Source organism: Varanus komodoensis, unplaced genomic scaffold (assembly GCF_004798865.1).
Source record: "Varanus komodoensis strain SLA01 unplaced genomic scaffold, ASM479886v1 scaffold79, whole genome shotgun sequence".
In the NCBI taxonomy this organism is placed as follows: Eukaryota; Metazoa; Chordata; class Lepidosauria; order Squamata; family Varanidae; genus Varanus; species Varanus komodoensis.
Genome location: NW_025336467.1, coordinates 1,841,088 through 1,860,296, shown reverse-complemented (window position 1 = coordinate 1,860,296; position 19,209 = coordinate 1,841,088). Strand labels below are relative to the sequence as shown.

Here is a 19,209-nt window from a genome sequence, read left to right as displayed (position 1 = left end):
TGTTTCCCCAGGAAAATAAGAGGTTGGAACATACGTGATTAGCATGGACATTGGAATCACAAGGCTGAGGAGGATGAGGAATCCCCAGAACGCGAAGAAGGCATACTTGATGGCGCTGTTCTGGTCGTAGAACGCAAACAGGTAGCTATGCTCCTGGTAAAACTTGTTGGCCCAAACTCCCGAGCCAACAGCAAGGCCAAGGGAGGCCAAAACGAGGGCCACTGTGATCTGAGGAGAGAAATACAGAAGGCCCGGGCCTTAATTTGTGGCGCTCAGCTTGGGAAAAAGCCACCTCCAGTCCCAGCATCTCCAGGAAGGGAGAAGGCCAGTGAAGTCACTCAGAAGTCCACTCATGCAAACATCATTAGAGATATGAGGAGTCATTTGATTATGTATTTATGATTAGATACACATCCCTATTTTATTTATTTATTTATTTATTAAAACATTTATATGCCGCCCCATTCGCCGAATCTTCTAAGGAACTCAAAGCAGCTGACATTGAGACTCCTGCTCTCAATCTTATCCCCACAGCAAGAGCCCGGAGAGTTTGTGACCAGCCCAAAGTCTCCCAATGGGCTCCATGGCTGAGCAGGGACTCAAGACTCAGGTCACCTCAAACACATTTGCTGAGCACGTGGGAGTCAGGAATCTTTGAGGGTGAACTTCAAAACATCCAGGGAGCCCCCAGGAAAACTGCAGATCTACCTTCTGCCCATGCCTGACTCTTGTTTGATCCCACAACAAATGCTTCCTCAAAGTCCAAAATCCCATCTCTGCAATCTCCATTTGCAGGTTTTGGGGTAAAGGGCCTTAGCAACGTATGCAAATAGAGATCCGGCTTGTTTTTGAACAGAATTAACTCACTTTGATGATCCAAAAATGATCTGCAGTCAAAGTGCATAATTTTCCAATCCAAACAAATACATTCGGAAATTATTCATGTTTTAAAAGCGTCTATGGGAAAAATAGTATCTTTTGATATGGACTTTAATGAAGAGAAATGTTACAAAAATGAGCAGGGTTCACAGATCCATATGGAAGCATAAGCATTAAAATACTTGTGGTTTTTGTTTTGTTCTATTTTGTTCTGTTTTGTTTTGGTGCAAGCTTGTAAGTCAAACCAAACAAGTCAAAACAAACTTCTGAGCAAATTTATGAGAACTTCCATAAGTTTTAAATGTGTTGATTCACATGCCACCAGATGAGCTACAGCTCGGCAAGGCTCTATTCGTAAAATCTTTTCAGACCCAAAACTGGCTTTTCACATTTTCTTTTAAAACAGGCCAGGGGAAAAATAAATTAATACAACCTCCAAGCTGTCAGTGAGGTATAATGAAGAGGGAGGTTCTCTGCCATGAAGTGAATGTATCTTTCCATGTGGCTTTCTAGCCCATTGCTATTTCCTCCCATCAAATGTGTGGATTAAATCACAGCTGTCACATCTCAGCCGTCAAATGTACATTTGTGAGTTTTAAGTACTGAACCGCAAAATCGTTACTTAGAATTCAAATACAAAGGGTGGTGCAGGGCAACACTTTCATTCGCAATCAACCAGCTTTCTCGCTTTGAAAAACAAAAATAAATACATAAAAGGATTCTGAGAAATAATATTTAAAACTCAGAAAGGGTAAGGACTATGCTGGGGATTGAGAGAAATGGCTGGGGCTCAGAACCCCCCATTGCTTATTCACCCAGTCTGCAAATAAACCTCAGTAAGATTTTACCAGGATTACAAGACGGTCCATAAGGCAGTTGAGTTTGGTTTTCTTCAGCTTGATCTTGCCACAGTTTTTCATGATTTTGGAATCAAAGCCTGTAGCAAAGACATTTGAGAAGCCTAAATGGAAAAGAAACCAATTGGGGGCCCTCTCCAAGTTATAACTTCACCATAAGCCAATTAAACACACACATACGTTACGTGGCACCTGGTACAGCCACACCCATGGGACAAACTAACCAGAACCAATGGAGAGGGATGAGGGGAACTGTAGTCCTAAAGGCCAATTGACTTCCCCAGATCCATTCTGGGGACCAGCCATTTGCTGGCAAGAGTTAAGGGTTAGGGGATAGTGCAACAGAAACTGGTGTTAAGAAGACTGCTTCCTTTCTCTGAAGGTTTGAATTGGGTGCTCACAGGCGAGAGAGAAGCGCAGAGAGAGGGGGAAGGCGCTCCTGCAGTGGAAGTATCAAAAAGAGACTGAACAGTGTCTGCCGGGGATTCTGTGGTGGAATCCTGCGATTCACAACAAGGACTTGAGCTCCGTGCTCCTGCTTGGAAAAAACCCAGCTTTGCACAGTTGGATCGGTCCTCAATTAGATACAAGAATGTCTTGCGGCAAACCTTGGTGGCTATTCAAGTTGGACACACTGTACCTCTCCACAGCAGCACCCCCAGGCATAGCCCCTGCCCTGAAACACACTAGCACGGGGGAGTGCCCCATTGCAGGGGATGGGGGCAGGTCTGGAAGGCAGTCTCTGGGACTGCCAACAGCCTCAGTGCTCTGGGATGCCGCTCCTACCAGGGGCTGAGGGGCTGCACAAGGACCCATTCAAATAAACTAAAACAAGTACACTTTACAAACAAAATACCCCCGAGCTGTGCTAACCTAAAACTCCCTTCGTATGCATGCCAAGTTTCAGGTGGCTAGGTAGCACGGTCTTGAGCGGAGCCGGCTGGAGCCGGGGGTCAGACTAGAAGACCCGGGAGACCCCTTCTGACTCGCTCTGTTTCTCTGCTTCTATTTGACTTGGCATTGTGCTGCTGAGACATAGACAGTCACACACAGTTTTGTCATTAAAGATGGCGCGCCAGCCCGGCCGGACTTTCTCACCTGCATAAATAACAAGGCCGTAGCACACTTCTGTATTGCGTATTCTGCAGCCGCGCAACAATAGCTTCTCGTTGTCGAGAGAGTACATCTCCCCGTGCCACTCCAAAGTGCCAACAAAGCTGTGCATCCGGCTGTTTGGCTCATCGCACATCACCTTCCCTGTGCAGCCAGAAAAGGGGGTGAGAATTTGACTCGCCTGCTCATCTCCTTCCCTGGGCATCTGTAAATGAGCTGCACTGCTTCTCATGGCTGGCACATCCTCCAAACCTGTGGCCACGGTGGGGCTGACAAGCCAGCTCACACCTACGGGAACATTGTTTTCTATTCTGCTTTCTCCCTATAGCATATCTAAAACGGAACAGAAATGGTGAAGAAAGAGACAAACAAAGCAACTCCATTGCAGCAGAAAAAGCTATCTAAAAACGTTGAAGGACACAGACCAGAACACAAACAGAAATCCCCTGTCATGCATGGAAAGAAGCAAAAGAGAAGTGCTCTCATGAACACTCACCGTCAAAGGCGGCCATGCTTTTCCCACTGGCCAGAAGCTCGTGTGTCACCAGTGGGGCTTGTCTGTATTTCAGATTCGTCTCTCTGAAAGTGTCAGAGAAGAGGCAGCTTAGTGGTGGAAAAACACAACTGGATGGGGAACTTTGGACTTCTCCACTTCGTTGTTTCTTCAGTAAGTTCTGCATGGCTCCCCATTTCTCCTCCATTGCAGCTAAACTAGAATTTCTTCCTAGACTTACATAATCTTCTTCCTCTCCAACAACAACCCTGTGAGGCAGTCTAGGCTGAGAGGGAGCAATTGGCCCCAAGTCACCCAGAGAACTTCTGTGGGGATTAGAGCTCCGATCTCTCAGGTACCCAGCCTGCACACAATTTGGAATTCCATTTTGGAACAGTGCTCCGGGGTGACATTCCTGTGCTGGGGAGTGGCTGAAGACCAAAGTGGCCATTCCCAAAGACCAGTAAGCAAACTTCAGGAGAAACGTTTCAGCTTTTTCACATGGGCCAAAAAAGGACACCTGTTGAAGAAGCAGTGATGGGGACAAGGGGGGCTGGCTGTCTTGAGACCCCCGGAGGGCAGGATTGGTGCCCTAGGCATGAGTTTCTGCACCCCTGTTCCAAAATGCCATGTTCAATAACTATTCCATTTAGACGTGGAAGTGTCCAGTCATCACTGGAGCTTAACAGTAGAGCTAGGCTCAGGTGATCTTGGTTCTAGTCCCTGCTTGCCCATGGAGCCCACTGGGTGAGTCCAGACTCTCAGACCAACCTATCTCACAGGGCTGTTGTTGTGGGGATAAGATTGTGAGCAGGAGGAGGGGAAGGATGAAAACCACCATGAGGTCTTGCAAGAAGAAAAGTGAGCTAGAAATCTAATAAATACATAATCTTCTCAAGGGCAGCTTCACCCCCTGGAACCTCCACCAAATCTTCCAAGCCGGTTTGCTCTGGCTTGGATTTATCCTGCCCAGTTCAGGAAGGAATGAAAACAGGAAGGGCAAAGACAGACGCAGAAAGAATAACATTACCCATCAATGTCCATTGTTTCTACATAGCAGAGGCTGTTTGGCTCCGAACTGGACAGGAGAAGAAGGTCAGCCTTGAAAAACCAAGAGGGGAACACCTAAGAGACCTTTCCTGGCATGGTCAACGCCATCATAAGTGGCTGGTTGGCTCAAGCAGTGTCAGTTCAAGCAAATGTTCAGGGTCAGGTCTCTAGCTAGGTAGAGTATCACGTGGGATCTGCGGGTGACTCCTTAAAAGTATGATTTGTTTGTTTGTTTATTTATTTAGAATATTTGTTTGCCGTCCCATCACTTATAGCCTCAGGACGGCTCACATAAAATAAATAAACATAATACATAGTAAAATAGTACAATTAAAAACCCAGAATCACCCTGGCTGCACAATTAAAACCTATAGATATTATCAAGAGTTGTTAAAATATTGTTGAAATAAAAAGGTCTTAGCCTGGCTCTGAAAAGCAAATAATGACGGTGCCAGGCGGACCTCTCTGGGGAGCGCATTCCACAGGTGGGGTGCCACCGTAGAGAAGGCCCTCCTCCGGATACTTTGCCTCCTGATGTCTTTCACGGAGGGTTCCCGGAGGAGGGCCTCTGCTGCCGATCTCAGGGGGCGGGAGGGCAAATACGGAAGAAGGCGTTCCTTTCGGTATCCAGGTCCCAAGCTGTTAAGGGCTTTGTAGGTGATTACCAGTACCTTGAATTGTTCCATGTCGATTTGGTAGAGGAAAAAACCTCACTGGACACAAGAACTTTCATTGAGTCAATATAGAACTGGGGAAGCTGCCTGGACACCCCATCAGACAATTGAACAAGGCACAGGTGTGGAAGCCATCACATCACCCCCAAATGTGAGTTTTACAGTATTTTCTTTCCAACTGTTGCTTAAATTCTTTTTCTATGGTTGTTGGAATAATCTAGCCAAAAAGAAGAACTCATTGAAAGGAAATCTGGTTCTTCTTTCCATATACCAGCTGTCCTTTCATACTTGGGACATAGCCTAGAAGGGGGAATATGTCTAGCCTTGATTCCATGAGAACTGGACTCGGACTTAAGTGGGAGGTAAGGCAAAAAAATGTTTACCGGCACAAAGCTGTCCTTGCGGAGACAAACAATATCACCCACGCATATGTCGCGCCATTGCTTCTGCTTGAAGCTTGGAGGATAAGAAAATAATGATAGTTCAAGGAAACAGTCATATTGGTGGATGGGAAAAGGTTATGTGACTGCCCCCCTCCAGATAGTTGTGATAATCACACACGCATATGCCAGGAAGGAGCATGGGAATGTTCCCCCGATGCACACATGTGCTGAGTTGAAGATGGCATCTGCCCTCGTGTGTTTCTGCAGTCCATTTCTCCCTCTACAAATTTAAGTGTTGCTTCAGCTTCAGGGAAAACTCAATCTGAACTGATGTTGCTCGGAAGACATTTTCTAAAGAAATTTTCCTAGGTTCCTCTTCCACACTTCTCCCCCGAGAAAAAAGGCCGTTTTAGAGAGTTTCTTCAAATTGTTCTTTACCATTGGTTTAGGATACCCTCTTTTCTCCCCTCATGCCGTTCATAATTGAAATAGCCATGGCAAAAGGAAGCTGAGAATTGTGGTCTTTTTCCTGTGTAAACTTGCACAGATGAAAAAACTCTGCATCCTTGCCCCTGAGAAACTAATCCACAGTTTTTCTTATGTATGGAGAAATTCAGTGAAACCACCTCCCGAATCGCACACGTTTCTCAGGGGTGCTGAATTCCGAGAGATCACTTGTGCATGACTCTAGGAAATCCACACAGAAGATGTACCAAATCTTTGCAAGTGAATTTCTCCAGCATGAAAGCCAAATTTTCATGGGGACAAACATAACCCCAACACTCCTCCCTTCCCACACTTCCCAGTTATCAGAGATTCTTCACAGCCCTGGTCAGCAACTATTTCAATGCTTTCCTCCCAGTTCAGACTTGCCTCCATTGCATGATCCACAACCCAATATGACAATAGTCATGTCACAAACCTAAAGGACCAACGTATTTGCCCTCATCCTGAATTGACTTTGTGACTGCATCATGTGCAGTCAATCAGGATTGGCCTGGGGAATGCCATCATAAAGCCAGTTCAGAACACAAACATGCCCTTCATGTGAATGTTTTCTGGGAAAAGAATGTGAAGGGAGCTAATTCTTCTGCGGGGAGATGAACACATATTTGAAAGCACCTTATACTATGCATACTAAAAAGCAGAGACATCACCTGCCGACAAAAGTGCGCATAGTCAAGGCTATGGTTTTCCCAGTTGCAATGCATGGCTGTGAAAGCTGGACCATAAGGAAGGCTGAGCGCCGAAGGATTGAGGCCTTTGGATTGTGGTGCTGGAGGAGACTCCTGCGAGTCCCTTGGACTGCAAGGTGATCAAACTGGTCATTCCTAGAGGAGATCAACCCTGACTGCTCTTCAGAAGGCCAGATCCTGAAGATGAAACGCCAAGACATTGGCCACCTAATGAGAAGGAAGGACTCCCTGGAGAAGACCCTCATGTTGCAATGATTGAAGGGGAAGAAGGGGACGGCAGAGGACGAGGTGGCTGGATGGAGTCACTGAAGCAGTCGACGTGAGCTTAGGTGGACTCCGGGGGATGGTGGAGGACAGGAGGGCCTGGAGGAATGTTGTCCATGGGTCTGTGATGGGTCAGACATGACTTTCCGACTAACAACTACAATGTATGGCTGTGAGAGCTGGACCTTAAGGAAGGCTGAGTGCTGAAGAATCGAGGCCTTTGGATTGTGGTGCTGGAGGAGACACCTGCGAGTCCCTTGGACCGCAAGGCGATCAAACCGGTCAGTCCTAGAGGAGATCAACCCTGACTACTCTTTAGAAGGACAGATCCTGAAGATGAAGCTCAAATGCTTTGGCCACCTAATGAGAAGAAGGACTCCCTGGAGAAGACCCTGATGCTGGGAAGGATTGAAGGCCAAAGAAGGAGGGGGCGGCAGAGGATGAGGTGGCTGGATGGGGTCACTGGAGCAGCTGGTGTGAGCTTAAGTGGGCTCCGGGGGATGGTGGGGGACAGGAAGGCCTGGAGGAGTGTTGTCCATGGACTTGCGATGGGTCGGACACGACTTTGCGACTAACAACAACAATAAGCACATGCTTTGCACCATGTTTTCCTTACCTCCCTCCCATCAAAATCTCACAGGGCCGACTGTTGATTTCCCAGTCGCTCTGGTGCCGTGCCTGAGAAATGAAGAAAGGCAGGTGGGTTAAACCTGGGAAATTTCACTCCCCCTGCCTGGCCTTGCTCTCACAATACAATACTGGACGTTGTCACTTCAGCTGTAACCACCTAAAGCAATCTCCATGTAGGCTATCATTCTTGCTTTATGCAGGAATTCCTTGCATAGGTATTCCAAGGAACCGACGGCTCAAACGAGGAAGGGCTCAGCTGTGCCAAAGGTGTCCACCCAAGGAGGCGGCTGCTCACTGCACCTTATCCCCCAGCTCCGCCCTCTCTCCCCAGGTGTGGTGGGACCAACCAGGCATTCTGGAACTGGGAATTCCAAAGCAAAGGGTGAGAGTGGGACGCAGTGGGGATTCGCAGCTGCGGCTAGATTCCCGCAGGATGGGGCCGTGCAGTTGCAGCGAACACCTCAGCAGGAAAACCTGGCTGCGCTTCCTTCCTCTAGCTTCCAGCAGACTGGATGCTCACAACATGCCGAGCCACAGTGCTGTGGGTTGCTGTAGAGTTTGCTCAGCCCTGCGTGGCTTGCGGTGGCACCCAGACCTGGACACTAGAAGGAGGAAGCCATGGTTATGCGAAGCTCTGCACATCTGCTGGGCCAGAATGGCTGAAAGACGGGCTAATGCGTAACCACCATTATCAGTGGCCGCAGAAGTGTCATGGAAGCCTGAACTGTGCTGGGGCATTCTCAGCCTGACTGATGGGTTCTTACAGCACGGCAAGCCCCTCTGAAACAACCATGGCTCACGGCTCACCATGGCTGGACGACAAACACAATGTGCTGAGTTCCAACAGCATGACCTGCCGAATTTTGCCAGCAAGAGCCTAATGCCTGAGCTTTGCTGAAGCATGGCAAGCAGTCCTCTGATCTTGAAGGAGGCTGCTTTTTCAGTCTCCCCGGGTGTGGCTGCAGCTTCAGGTTTGCCTCCTTCCAGTAGGATGATGATGGGCTATTCCAGGGTGGGCACTGGAGTGGAGGAAGCGTTGCCTTGATGCCCCCAGCCTGAGTCTTGCACAGCTGGGGAAGGAATGCTGATTTGCGGTGACTTGGCCCAGGTCGTGCGCTGCTTCCGATCCAAGGGGAGGGGATTGGCAAGACGCATTTCTCCTGGCTCTCTCTCACGCAGCATTCCTGCTGGCTAGTTTGAACGCAGAGTCTCCAGATATTTACTGCTGTTATTTTTTATTTCATTTCTCCCTCACCTCACAGCCAAAGTTCTCTGTGAGGCTTCAAAGCCGCCTGGGCTGAGATAGCTCACACCTATCCAGGTTATAGAGTAAGATCATTCAGACGGTGTTGGAGAACCAACACTTCTTGGGAGAAGAAGGGGATACTGCAGAACAGGAAGGGGCTGGAAACGGGGATTCTTGGACTCTGTAAAAAGATATCAGACTAAACACTGAAGAACCTTGAGACATTCCCACCATATGGCCCTCCAGAAGTAGGATCCTCATCCAGGGTTCAGTCAAGACCTTTCTGAAAAGCAGGAAGTAGAACTATGTTCTTGTCTGGATTCAATTCTGCACATGGGCAGAAGCTACTCCCACTTATCACAGGGAATCATATGCTGCTGCTAATCCCTCTTTCAGCATGTGGATCCAACCAATCAGTGATCACAGAGCAAAGCACAGGAAAGCCAATGACTGAGGTCAGGAGACACAGCAAGCCATGGTGGCTTTTTACCACCATGGTAAAAAGCCATGGTTCACCGTGGTAAGTTGGATTTCAGAAGCCACACCGAGAAACAATGTTTGTTCTACGGTTGCTTTGTACCAGCATGGCTTGTCCTGCTGTCTGTACTGTGCCACTATCATAGAGTCCTCTGGAAAGAGCGGCTCCAGAAATCCAGCATGGGACTGAATTTCAGGTGAGTGGCCAGGTGGGATTGCAGGACAATAGCAGGAGGACTGAGCAAGAAAGAAGGTGGACACCATGCGAGTGTAACCACACCTAATCACCTATCCAGCACATTGATGACACCATGGAAACCGTGAACCGTGCTTGTTGTGACGGATGAACTCAGCCAACGACTTTTTCTGTGCAATATTGTAGCTTTTCCCCCTCTCCTTCTAAGGTGAACCAGATGGACACCTTTGATGAAAAACTGCCCTCCTCTTCTGCCAGGGGACACAGCGCTTCACCAATAGGTCAGGGAGCATGAGCGCCAAAAGCAAGAGCATACTCACAACATCGTCTATCAGGTCCCGAATCCCTCGAATCCCAAGCAGGAGCACGAGCGGAAACAGGAGGGCAAACCAAGGAAGGGTGGATATCGGAGGGATGGTCTGGAACGGGAGGCAAAGCGGAAAGAAGGGCTTGTCAGACATCTCTCACGGTGAGCGCTGGGCTTACGCGGGCACTTCTCACACATGTTTTCATGTACATACTTCAACACCGGCAGTTTTCCAGGGCTGCCTCGAAAGAAGAGCTCAATATTTGTCCATGTAGAGCAGGGCATTGTCACTTGTGTACCCTGCCTTTCCCCCGAGAAGCCCAAAGCACCATCTGTGAGCCTCGTCCCTTCTGCTTCTCACACAACAACCCTGCAAGGTAGGGTTGGCTATGATTCTGGGACTGTCGCCCGGGCACCTTTTACAAGAAGTGACTGAAGATGCAATCAAGACAGTAGAAAAAGAGGCAACAGTTACCCACAAATGTTCACAACCACATGCTTGGAATATTTACAATGCAGAGCGTCGTGCATCTGTTTTAACACTCGGTTCCTCTAATTCGGATGGTTTAAGCCAGGTGTCGGCAACCTGCGGCTCCGGAGCCACACGTGGCTCTTGAACCCCTCCGCTGTGGCTCCGTCGCTCAAAACATGCGTGGTCACAGCCGCCGATCTGCTCAGAGCTCCATGCAGTGCTAGCTAGTTAAGTCAATAGCAGCTAGTTAAGTGAATCGCTACCTTCCTCTGCTAAACAAGTTCCCTGCAGGCTCTAATGTTACACAAAATGCTGCTGAAAGGATCCTCTTTGTCCCAATGTAATCTCTTTCCTCTGAATGTCAAAAGCTGCGCTTGGGACCTGTCACAATTCACAGCACTTGACTGTTCATCTGCTAATCAGTCACTAAACACACCTATATCTGTGACCTCCCCCAGTAGGCCAACCATGGATAAATCGAAGAAAAGTTTCTGAAGAAAACCAAATGTTTAATGGTACGTGGGGAGATCCATTTGCTTTTACTGCTGACAAACTTATCGGGTTTGCTGTTTAATGCATGCAGCCCTTTAGCACTGACTTTGACTCTGCAGGAAGCTGTTCTATTCAAAATATATGAAAGGAGTCCCACTAGTTTATAAGGAAAGATGAAAAATAACAGTTTTTAGTGACTGAACAAGAGCTGCAGCTAAATCCTAATGAAGATATACATAGCAATAAGGTAAAAAACGATATATGCAGTGTGATCTTCATTTTGGATGTCAAAAGGGTTTTGCGGCTCCCGGTGTTTGGGTCCAAATGGCTCTGCGAGTGTTAAAGGTTGCCGACCCCTGGGCTAGGCCATGCATGCTCGGCAAAATGCCCCTCTGCAGAGCAACTTGTCCTGCTGGGGTACTTCCTGACCCCAAATGTCTGGCTAGAGACGTAATGCTCTTACCTGCAGCAAAATTATGATGAGGAAGTACAGGTTAGACATCTGGTGAAACTGCTCATACAGGTTGAGTGGGAGAAAAGTCAGAATACTGTATTTGGCTGTCTTGATGGTGTTTCCCTGGGGGAAGATGGTGGCAACGTTAGAAGCTGGGTAGTGTGTTGGATACAACACCTGCAGATCTCTTGTGATGTTAGATTGTTGGTCAGTTTAGCTCACTTCAGATGAACGGAAAATTCTGATATAGACCAGAGAATAAAGAGCTGGAAGGGCCCAGTAGGACCACTGGGTCCAACCCCTGCCCACTGGAGTCCTTGCAGTGCAAGCATCTCTAGTCAACAGCTGTCCGGCTGCATCCTGAAGGCCTTCAAGGTGGGAGAGCCCGCCACTTCCCCAGGTCTTTGGTTCCATTGCCATACTGCTGTAACAGGCAGGAAATTTTCAGACTCTGGCTTCCTGCAACTTGAGCCTACTGTTCGATGCCTGCACTCTGGGATACATTGCTAAGACAATGTCATCAAAAAAGAAGCCACCATGCATAATTAATACCCTCCAGACCCTTCCTAGCAGGAGCCTACCACATACCTCACTACACACTCACAGTAAACTTAGATGTAGAGTATTATGGGGGAAGCAAAATTGGCCAGTCCAACAAAAAGTTGTTGCAGGTGTTGCTAACCACAGGGAGAGCAAAAGCGACCCTTGCCAGCTTTAGAGTAGAAGAAAGGAACAGTGCAAATCCATGGTGAAACTCACCCTGGAGAAACGGTTGGAGAATTTCTCCTCACCCCTGAGAAATTTAGGAAAAGATCCCCAGTGAAAAAGAACTGTTGGGTTTGGCCATGCATCCCATTGGAGCTGCCCAGTGGCCAAGTGGGACATGCACCACCTCCAGCCTGAGGAGAGAGAGAGCTAGTCAAGCCCATTCACCTCCCGCAAACTTGTGAACTTTCTTGCAGGGAGGCCGAACTCACTGTGCACAATGCCCCCTTGGAAGCTTCCACCCTGTTAATGGACAAAGGAATCAAGGACTATTTGATGCTGTACGAGGCGAGACTGAGGGAACTGGGTCTCTTCAGCCTGGAAAAGAGGAGACTCAGAGGGGATCTGTTGGTGACATGCAGGTATGTGAGGGGGTGTCACATGGAGGTGGGCAGGGACCTGTTCTCCCCTGCAGAGGAAGGCAGGACGCGCTCCAACAGAGCAAAGCTCAGGGAACCCAGGTTCCATTTGGATGCTTCCTGACAGTCAGGACCCCGAGGGTGTGCAATGGGCTTCCACGGGAGATTGTTGAGGTCCCATCGGTGCGGGTGTTCAAGGACAGGCTGGACATGCACATGGTGGGCATGTCGTGAGCAGATCTGGCTGGAGCCAGGATCAGACTAGATGGCCCGGGAGACCCCTTCTGACTCGCTCTGTTTCTATGTTTCTCCACCATATCATTTCCTCCATCTCTTTACCTGCCATTGCAGCATCCCTCCTAGAGTTTATTTTTTCCAGTTTTTCTCTGACTAGGCTAAACTGCAGGTTTCATGTGTTTGGTAGCGTCAAACTCTTCCTTTCTCCCTCTCCTTCTCTCTCCTCACAGTTTCCTCTTGTTCTGGCTAGGATGCCCTTGTGATTCCAAGTTGCTGCAGTGTGTCCTTCAGAACCGATCTTGCATTTACTTCCTAAAAAACCTTTCAAGTTGTACTTACAGCCCTTCTCCATGTAGCCTCAAGCTAGAATGATCCGTGCCCCTCCTTGGATGCACAACCTACAGGCCAGGGGATCTTTTTGCTCAGTTTCTCTGGGGTGAAGGTCACCATCATTTGGAGAAATGACACAACGAAGAAAGTTTCAGCTACTGGCAGTATGGAAATCAATTAATTAAGAGAGGGTTCGAAAATTTTGACAATTTTTGCTGGCCCTCTATGAAGTCTCACCGCGTATTTCTTCCTCTTCAAACACCACGCATAATTCTTCTGAAACTGATCGTGGTAAGCACGGTCATTGGCTTTCACCACCCAAGTGAAATCTGCTGTGGGAAGATATGAAAATTATCAATGGCAACATAGAGAGGGGTGATTAGGGGGCGTGTGGGGAGAAGATTTGAAGAACCATAAAAATATCAGCCACCAGAAGGAAATTCTGCTCGAACCTCTAAATGTATGTGATAAACAGGTTGGGATTCCTTTTATTTATTCTTAATATTTCAGAGGAATATTAAGGGGAAAAAATGTCTCAAGGCTTATAAAGAAAGGCTTTCCAGATTCTCTCCCACTCAGACACAAACAGTTGAAGAATAGATCAAAGTTTGGAGACCAACCTAAATGGCTGGTGATTGGGATGGGAAAGGAGGAGACATCTTTTAGTGTCCTATGGGAGGGCTCATGGGGGATAAAGGGAGGTTAACAACAGACCAATCATCTCTTGGGTGCCCCGTTCACCCTGTTCAGGGGACACCCAACCCCACATGGGTCTTGTGGTGTTTGGCTTACCTTTCTGTATTTTGCTCTCATTTCTGTAGCTCCCAGGAGTGTCCTGGCTTGCCATTTTGGAATCTAGAAAGCAAAAAGACCCAGTGCCATCATATACCTAGGTTGGCCGTGTGTCCTGCCATATCAAGGACAGTCCTCTCCTTGAAAGGTTGCCTGGTCCTGCATCAGATTGAGGAACCATAAGATGCTGGGAGAGAAGCTGATCATTAAGAGAAGAAATGAAACAAGAAACTGTCGTTTATCTAATTGCAGGATTTTGCATTATGCTGAGAGATATTATCTGTCTATGCAGGAGCATTTGCCAAAAAAGGGAGCCTTTGTTGCTTCCAGGGAAAGTTCTGGCTTGATTTGATCTGGAACCAACTTGTTTGTCTTTCTCTTGATCTAGGCTATTCACACACTGGTACCTTCCAGATAGTATGGATCGTGTCTCCCATCAGCCCCAGCCAGCAGGGCAATTGGTCTAGAATTGGTATTAGGACCGACGGCCCCAAATATTTGAAGGACGCTAGGACGGGAAAGGCGGCTCTAATGCAACACTCTGTTTAATGCAAGGAATCCAGAGGTTGAACACAGAAAGAGAATCTATTCATTAGCAGAGGAATTTTTAGATAAGCAGTTCATTCCTGGGAAGAAGGGCATCATTGCACCATTACCAAGAACCCAACTAGATGTGACATTCATTAGGTCATTTCACTAGCTTGCTTGAATTCCACTCATTGCAAATCATTGTGGGTTGGGACCCTGGTGGAAGACACAACCAGGCCAAAGCCCGAATCCAGGTCAGTTCCTGCTCCAGGTCTTGAGGGTCTGGACCTACATTCTGGGCCCTCTTCCTTTCCCACTCCTGGTGCCAGTCGCTTCTTTTGCTCCGCGGCCTCTTCATCGTGGCTTGTTCTCACTCAACAAAAAGAGAGCAAGTCTTCTTGCCCATACCCTGGTCCAGGCCAGGGAGAGCGGACAGTCAAACAAGCCAAGGACAATGAAGGACAGAGTAGCCAGTTCTCCGGACTTTTGTTGCAGCTAGAACATAGACCCTTGGTAAGTGCCCATTCAAGCCAAATTTTGCTCACATGCTTGTGCTAACTGGGCTTCTGTGCTTCCCACCGGGGCTCAGTATATGAATGCCATGAGCACCACGCTGAGAACACCTGATCTTCCTTGTGAGTGGGGAGAGAGGGCAATTATCTGAGAAATGAAGCAGTTATTTTTATAACACGCACCTCCTGGTTGGCCTGCTGCCCTGGAGCTTTTCTTTCAAAGCAACCAAACCTGTCTCTCTTTTTTTGGAAGGATGGAATGGTTACCTAACAGCAACCAGGACACCGAAAAAGCATATTGTTTCCTTGTCTTAACATTGTGCTATTCACATTTCTTTGGTTCTCTCCATCCCTTGGTAACAATTGTTGGCTGTATGCAAAAAAATGGCATCGAACTGAACGCCGTGGCGGGAAATGTTTGCGTTCCTGTAGCCATGTGGACATTCAGATTGCTACTCCCTTGCTGGGTATTTTGGGCATCGGGCGGGATGAAGTAGAGAGGAACCTCCAGCATGCAGCTTGGCCCCATCTTAGGATTTCTCGAAACAGAGACCTTTACATAGGTAATATAGGAGGTTTCCCTGGCAACTCCATATCAAGAAGTGCTCCTGCTGATTTTAAATAGGAAAAACACTCTTTTTACAAATCAAAGCCTAGTAATGGGTGCTGGAGGGTGGGAGGGGCTGTTTAATAATCATTCCATTGCTTTTAATTTCATAAGCAGCCTTGGATGTCTGCAGACAGAAAGGAAGGGTGAAAATTATAAACCATCTAAAAAAGCAGAATGCTCCTGTATGGTGCTATTTTAAGCAAGAGCAACAACATTAACAATTATACAGCACTGTATAAATGTCAGGACTACTTTGTAAACAGCTTTGGCTGTTGGGTAGTATAGGAGTCAAATAGATATTATTTATTTGGGTGGCAGGGGAAGGAAAACTTTTCAAAGGCATTCATATTCTTGAAAAATGCTTGTTTTTGAAGCTGAGTTCAGCCTTCTTAAAGCAAACACTAGTCCCAGTTCCCACAGCCTGGCCCATACACTGACTTCTGCCAAGGGCGTCATGAAATTTGTCTCTTCAAGCCACTGGACAGACATCAAACTGGAGGAAAGCCAGCCCATCCATCTTCATAGCCTATCAGAATATTTCAGGTCCCTTTTCATGTTTTTCAAAGCAATCTTTTTATATAAAGACCCTGCATAATCACCAAAACATTATTTTCTTCTGGTATTTGGACACAGGACAGATTCCAAATTCACATGCTCTGGTTCAACATCTGGTGATATAGTCCTGAGTTTTTTTATCCTTATTACTTACATTTTGCTTTGGAACACCCACCCAACATCCTGTGCATAAAGTTAAAAAACCAAAGGACCAGCATCTGCCTTTCTCTGGAAAAAAATGGGGTTTGATGACAGATGGTCCCTCTGCCCCATTTTAAGGGTTCCCCTTCCTCTCTCCACTTGCCATTCTTAACCTTGTAGCTTAAACAAGGAAAGGGGCAGAGGGAGAATAAGTCATACTTGATACAGCTTAAATCTGAGCCCAAGCCAGAAATGATATCAAGAAAGTAACAATCAACAAATAATCCCAGTTTTTTGCTTTGTTTGAGCATGGAGGTCTTCTTGTTTGTGGCTCTTCTCTATTCCCTGCACTTCTACAAGACACTCTGAGTGAGAAACGCTTGCGCATAAACTTTGGAAAAGTTTGCAGGGTTCAGCTTTGCCTGGTCTTGAGGCATCCTGTATGACTTTGTAAAGTCTTTGGACATGGTGTGTGCATTTCCCACTCAGAAGTTCCCTCCTGGCTTTCCTGTGGAACACCTCATTCCAGCAGCCAATGGGATTTTAAATATCTGGGACTCATCACTGCAGCCTGTTCCATGCAAACACAACTGGAGTTCACAAGCTACCAAAACCCATGGATTGCTTTGAAGTTGCAACTGACTTCCATACCAACCCATGCTCCTACCCTGGTTTATTTATTTTATTTATTTAAAACATTTCTATGCCACCCCCATCGCAACACAGCCTCGGGGCGGCTCACGACATAATTAAAACATATAAATAACAAATTAATACAATTAAAAATTTAAAAACCCAGTAACATCTCGGCTTAAAAATTTAAAACCTATAAATACATAATAAGTTAACAATTAAAATAAGTTTTAAATAAAAAGGTCTTTGCCTGGCGCCGAAAAACAAATTATGACAGTGCCAGGCAGACCTCTCTGGTTGGCTCACAGGCATCAAGAAGGGATGGTGTTCCTCCAGCAGGCCCCAAACATTTAAACTAGTGGTGGATGCAGCAATAAGATACCCCACAGGAAACCCCATTCATTACATAGGAGCCAGTGTGAAGCTGCAACGCACGGCACAAAGACACTACAAAGTTACACATCCCACTTTCTCTATTGCTTGCTCAGGTATCTTTGGAATGGCAGCTATCCAGCTGCAAAACAATCCAGTTTTTCTCATCTAACTTTCAGGGAAAGAACAAGGACCATCCCAGGGGAAGATGGGCTATTATGGAGACAGTGAATTATTCTCGTTATGCGACATCCAGGTATTTCCCATTTATGGCAACCCCTGCAAGGGAAAGTCTTCCAAACTGGTCATGGATTTATATGCTGCCCATGAAAAAGCCACTGAAGTGCTGTACACACGCACATGGTGGGCATGTCATGAGCAGAGCTGGCTGGAGCCAGGGGTCAGACTAGATGGCCCATGAACCCCTTCTGACACACTCGGTTTCCTTGTTTCCATGTCATTTGAAACAAGAAAACTGTATAACAATAAGCCTAAGAATATTAAAAATGCTTTTAAAACATCCCATGGATATGGGGGAGCAGCTTGGCAGCAGGGCAGACCCTTTGGTGGCATGGAAATGCTTTTTAAATGGAGCATTGGCCCCTCTTTAGTGACACTGCACCTGTCAGAGGTGACTGGGGGCAGGGATTCCCACAGGTGAGAACATCCTGTGCAAAGGTCGGGTGGATCAAAGGTCCAACGGGGGGAGCACACGGCGTCCCAGCGTGGCCACCTGGCACTGCGTAGGAATCCCACGAGCAAAGGTAGACTCGGCCCTTTCTCCTTCCCAGCCACTTCTCAGAGGTTTCCAGCGGCTTCCAGGCTGGTCTGCTGAACCAGTGGTGGCGCAGGGAGAATGGACCTACCCTGTTGAATAGCTGCGGACCGACCCCGTCTTCTGAAGCCCTGGTGCGCTGGAGTCCCTGGCCTGGAATGTGTTGGCTCGGATAACCACATCCCCCAAAGGGGGATGCGCCTGGAGGTGGGACATGACGGCAGGACCCTTCTCTCTGCCGTTGCCCCCCAACATCCGTCCATCACAGGCAGTCCACCTGTGCAAAAGCTGGCCACCTGTGCTCAGGAGGTGGCTCCTTTACAAGCTTGCCTACGGCATGTTTAACACCTGGAGCAAGGGCCATCTTAATCCCTCTGCAAACCCTCGATCACATCCCGTGGCAGCTAATTCTACTGCAAGCATGAAGTGATCTGCCCTCTTGCCCTGTCCCGAATCTTTTCTAGTCGCACGCTCCCTCCACATTCTAGCCCTCTTTCCTCACCACGGGGATTCTTGGAAACTTTAATCGCAGCCTTGATGTGCTGGACTCCAGCTCCCATCATCCACTGGGGGTGCTGGAAGCGGTTCTCCAGCCCCTTTCGAGGGCACTGGGTTTGGAAGGCCTGCTCTGCCGCATCTGCCCTTCCTCCACTCTCTGTCCGCCACCTGCCCCCCGAAGTTGCCCTTGCCCGGAAGGGGCACTCCACCCTCGCAAGCAGTCGGGGAGCCCTGAGGCCACACGTGCCCCCGCTCTTGGCTGCCGAGCATGCTCTCCCACCCAGCGTCATGGCATTGCAGGTGCCTCTGCCAACCGCAACATGCAAAGCCCTCTTTATCTCCCAGCCCAGCCTTAGGAAACTTCCAGCGCAGCAACCAGCTCTCTGGAGTTCTGTCTCATGCCCCAGGGACTCACCAGAGATGCAGGTGTGAGCCTGCCCATCCTGGGAGCTCTGAGCAGGCAGGAGCTGCCACTGCTTACCTGTGGAGACGCCTTCAGTGCCCTCAGATGCCATTGGAGCCACGCCAGGTGAGCTCCAGCCCTGCCAGGTCACAGGAGGCTTTTAAGAAGCCACGCAGGGGGGCTGGGAGTGTCACCCTCCACCCCATCCCTCTCCCCCTCCTCTTGCCTGCCTTGGAACTTTTCCCGTGACAACACGCCGGCGAAATTGCTCACCTGTCCCTCTGTAGATCCACCCTTTCAGCGGGTTGCCAGGTGTCCCTTTTACACTTCCTGGCCTTGCAGGCATTTTGCCCGGAGCTGAATGAACGGCTCAGCACTGGTCCCCAAATCATGTTTCTTCCTCCCTCCGGCTCTGCCCATGAGTCACACCCAGGCTCAGCCAGCAGCACAGGCTCTCCGTGACACTGCTGGCCATGTTTCATGCGGGCTGCAGCCCCTACACACGCAAGCACACAA

The 19,209-nt window shown here is 48.1% G+C and overlaps 1 protein-coding gene across 1 annotated transcript in view; it reads right to left on the bottom strand.

Annotated features, from left to right (window-relative positions):
- Positions 1–13,721, bottom strand: part of ATP8B3 (ATPase phospholipid transporting 8B3) — a 46,148-nt gene extending 32,427 nt beyond the window's left edge. The window contains exons 1-11 of the mRNA XM_044453439.1: positions 13,667–13,721; positions 13,112–13,206; positions 11,193–11,306; positions 9,779–9,877; positions 7,526–7,587; positions 5,450–5,522; positions 4,373–4,443; positions 3,346–3,428; positions 2,835–2,993; positions 1,728–1,816; positions 35–228 (exon numbers count right to left, since the gene is read on the bottom strand). Of these exons, the coding sequence (XP_044309374.1) occupies positions 35–228; positions 1,728–1,816; positions 2,835–2,993; positions 3,346–3,428; positions 4,373–4,443; positions 5,450–5,522; positions 7,526–7,587; positions 9,779–9,877; positions 11,193–11,306; positions 13,112–13,206; positions 13,667–13,721 (1,094 nt within the window). The remainder of the gene's footprint in view (positions 1–34; positions 229–1,727; positions 1,817–2,834; positions 2,994–3,345; positions 3,429–4,372; positions 4,444–5,449; positions 5,523–7,525; positions 7,588–9,778; positions 9,878–11,192; positions 11,307–13,111; positions 13,207–13,666) is intronic.
- Positions 13,722–19,209: the final 5,488 nt, after the last annotated feature.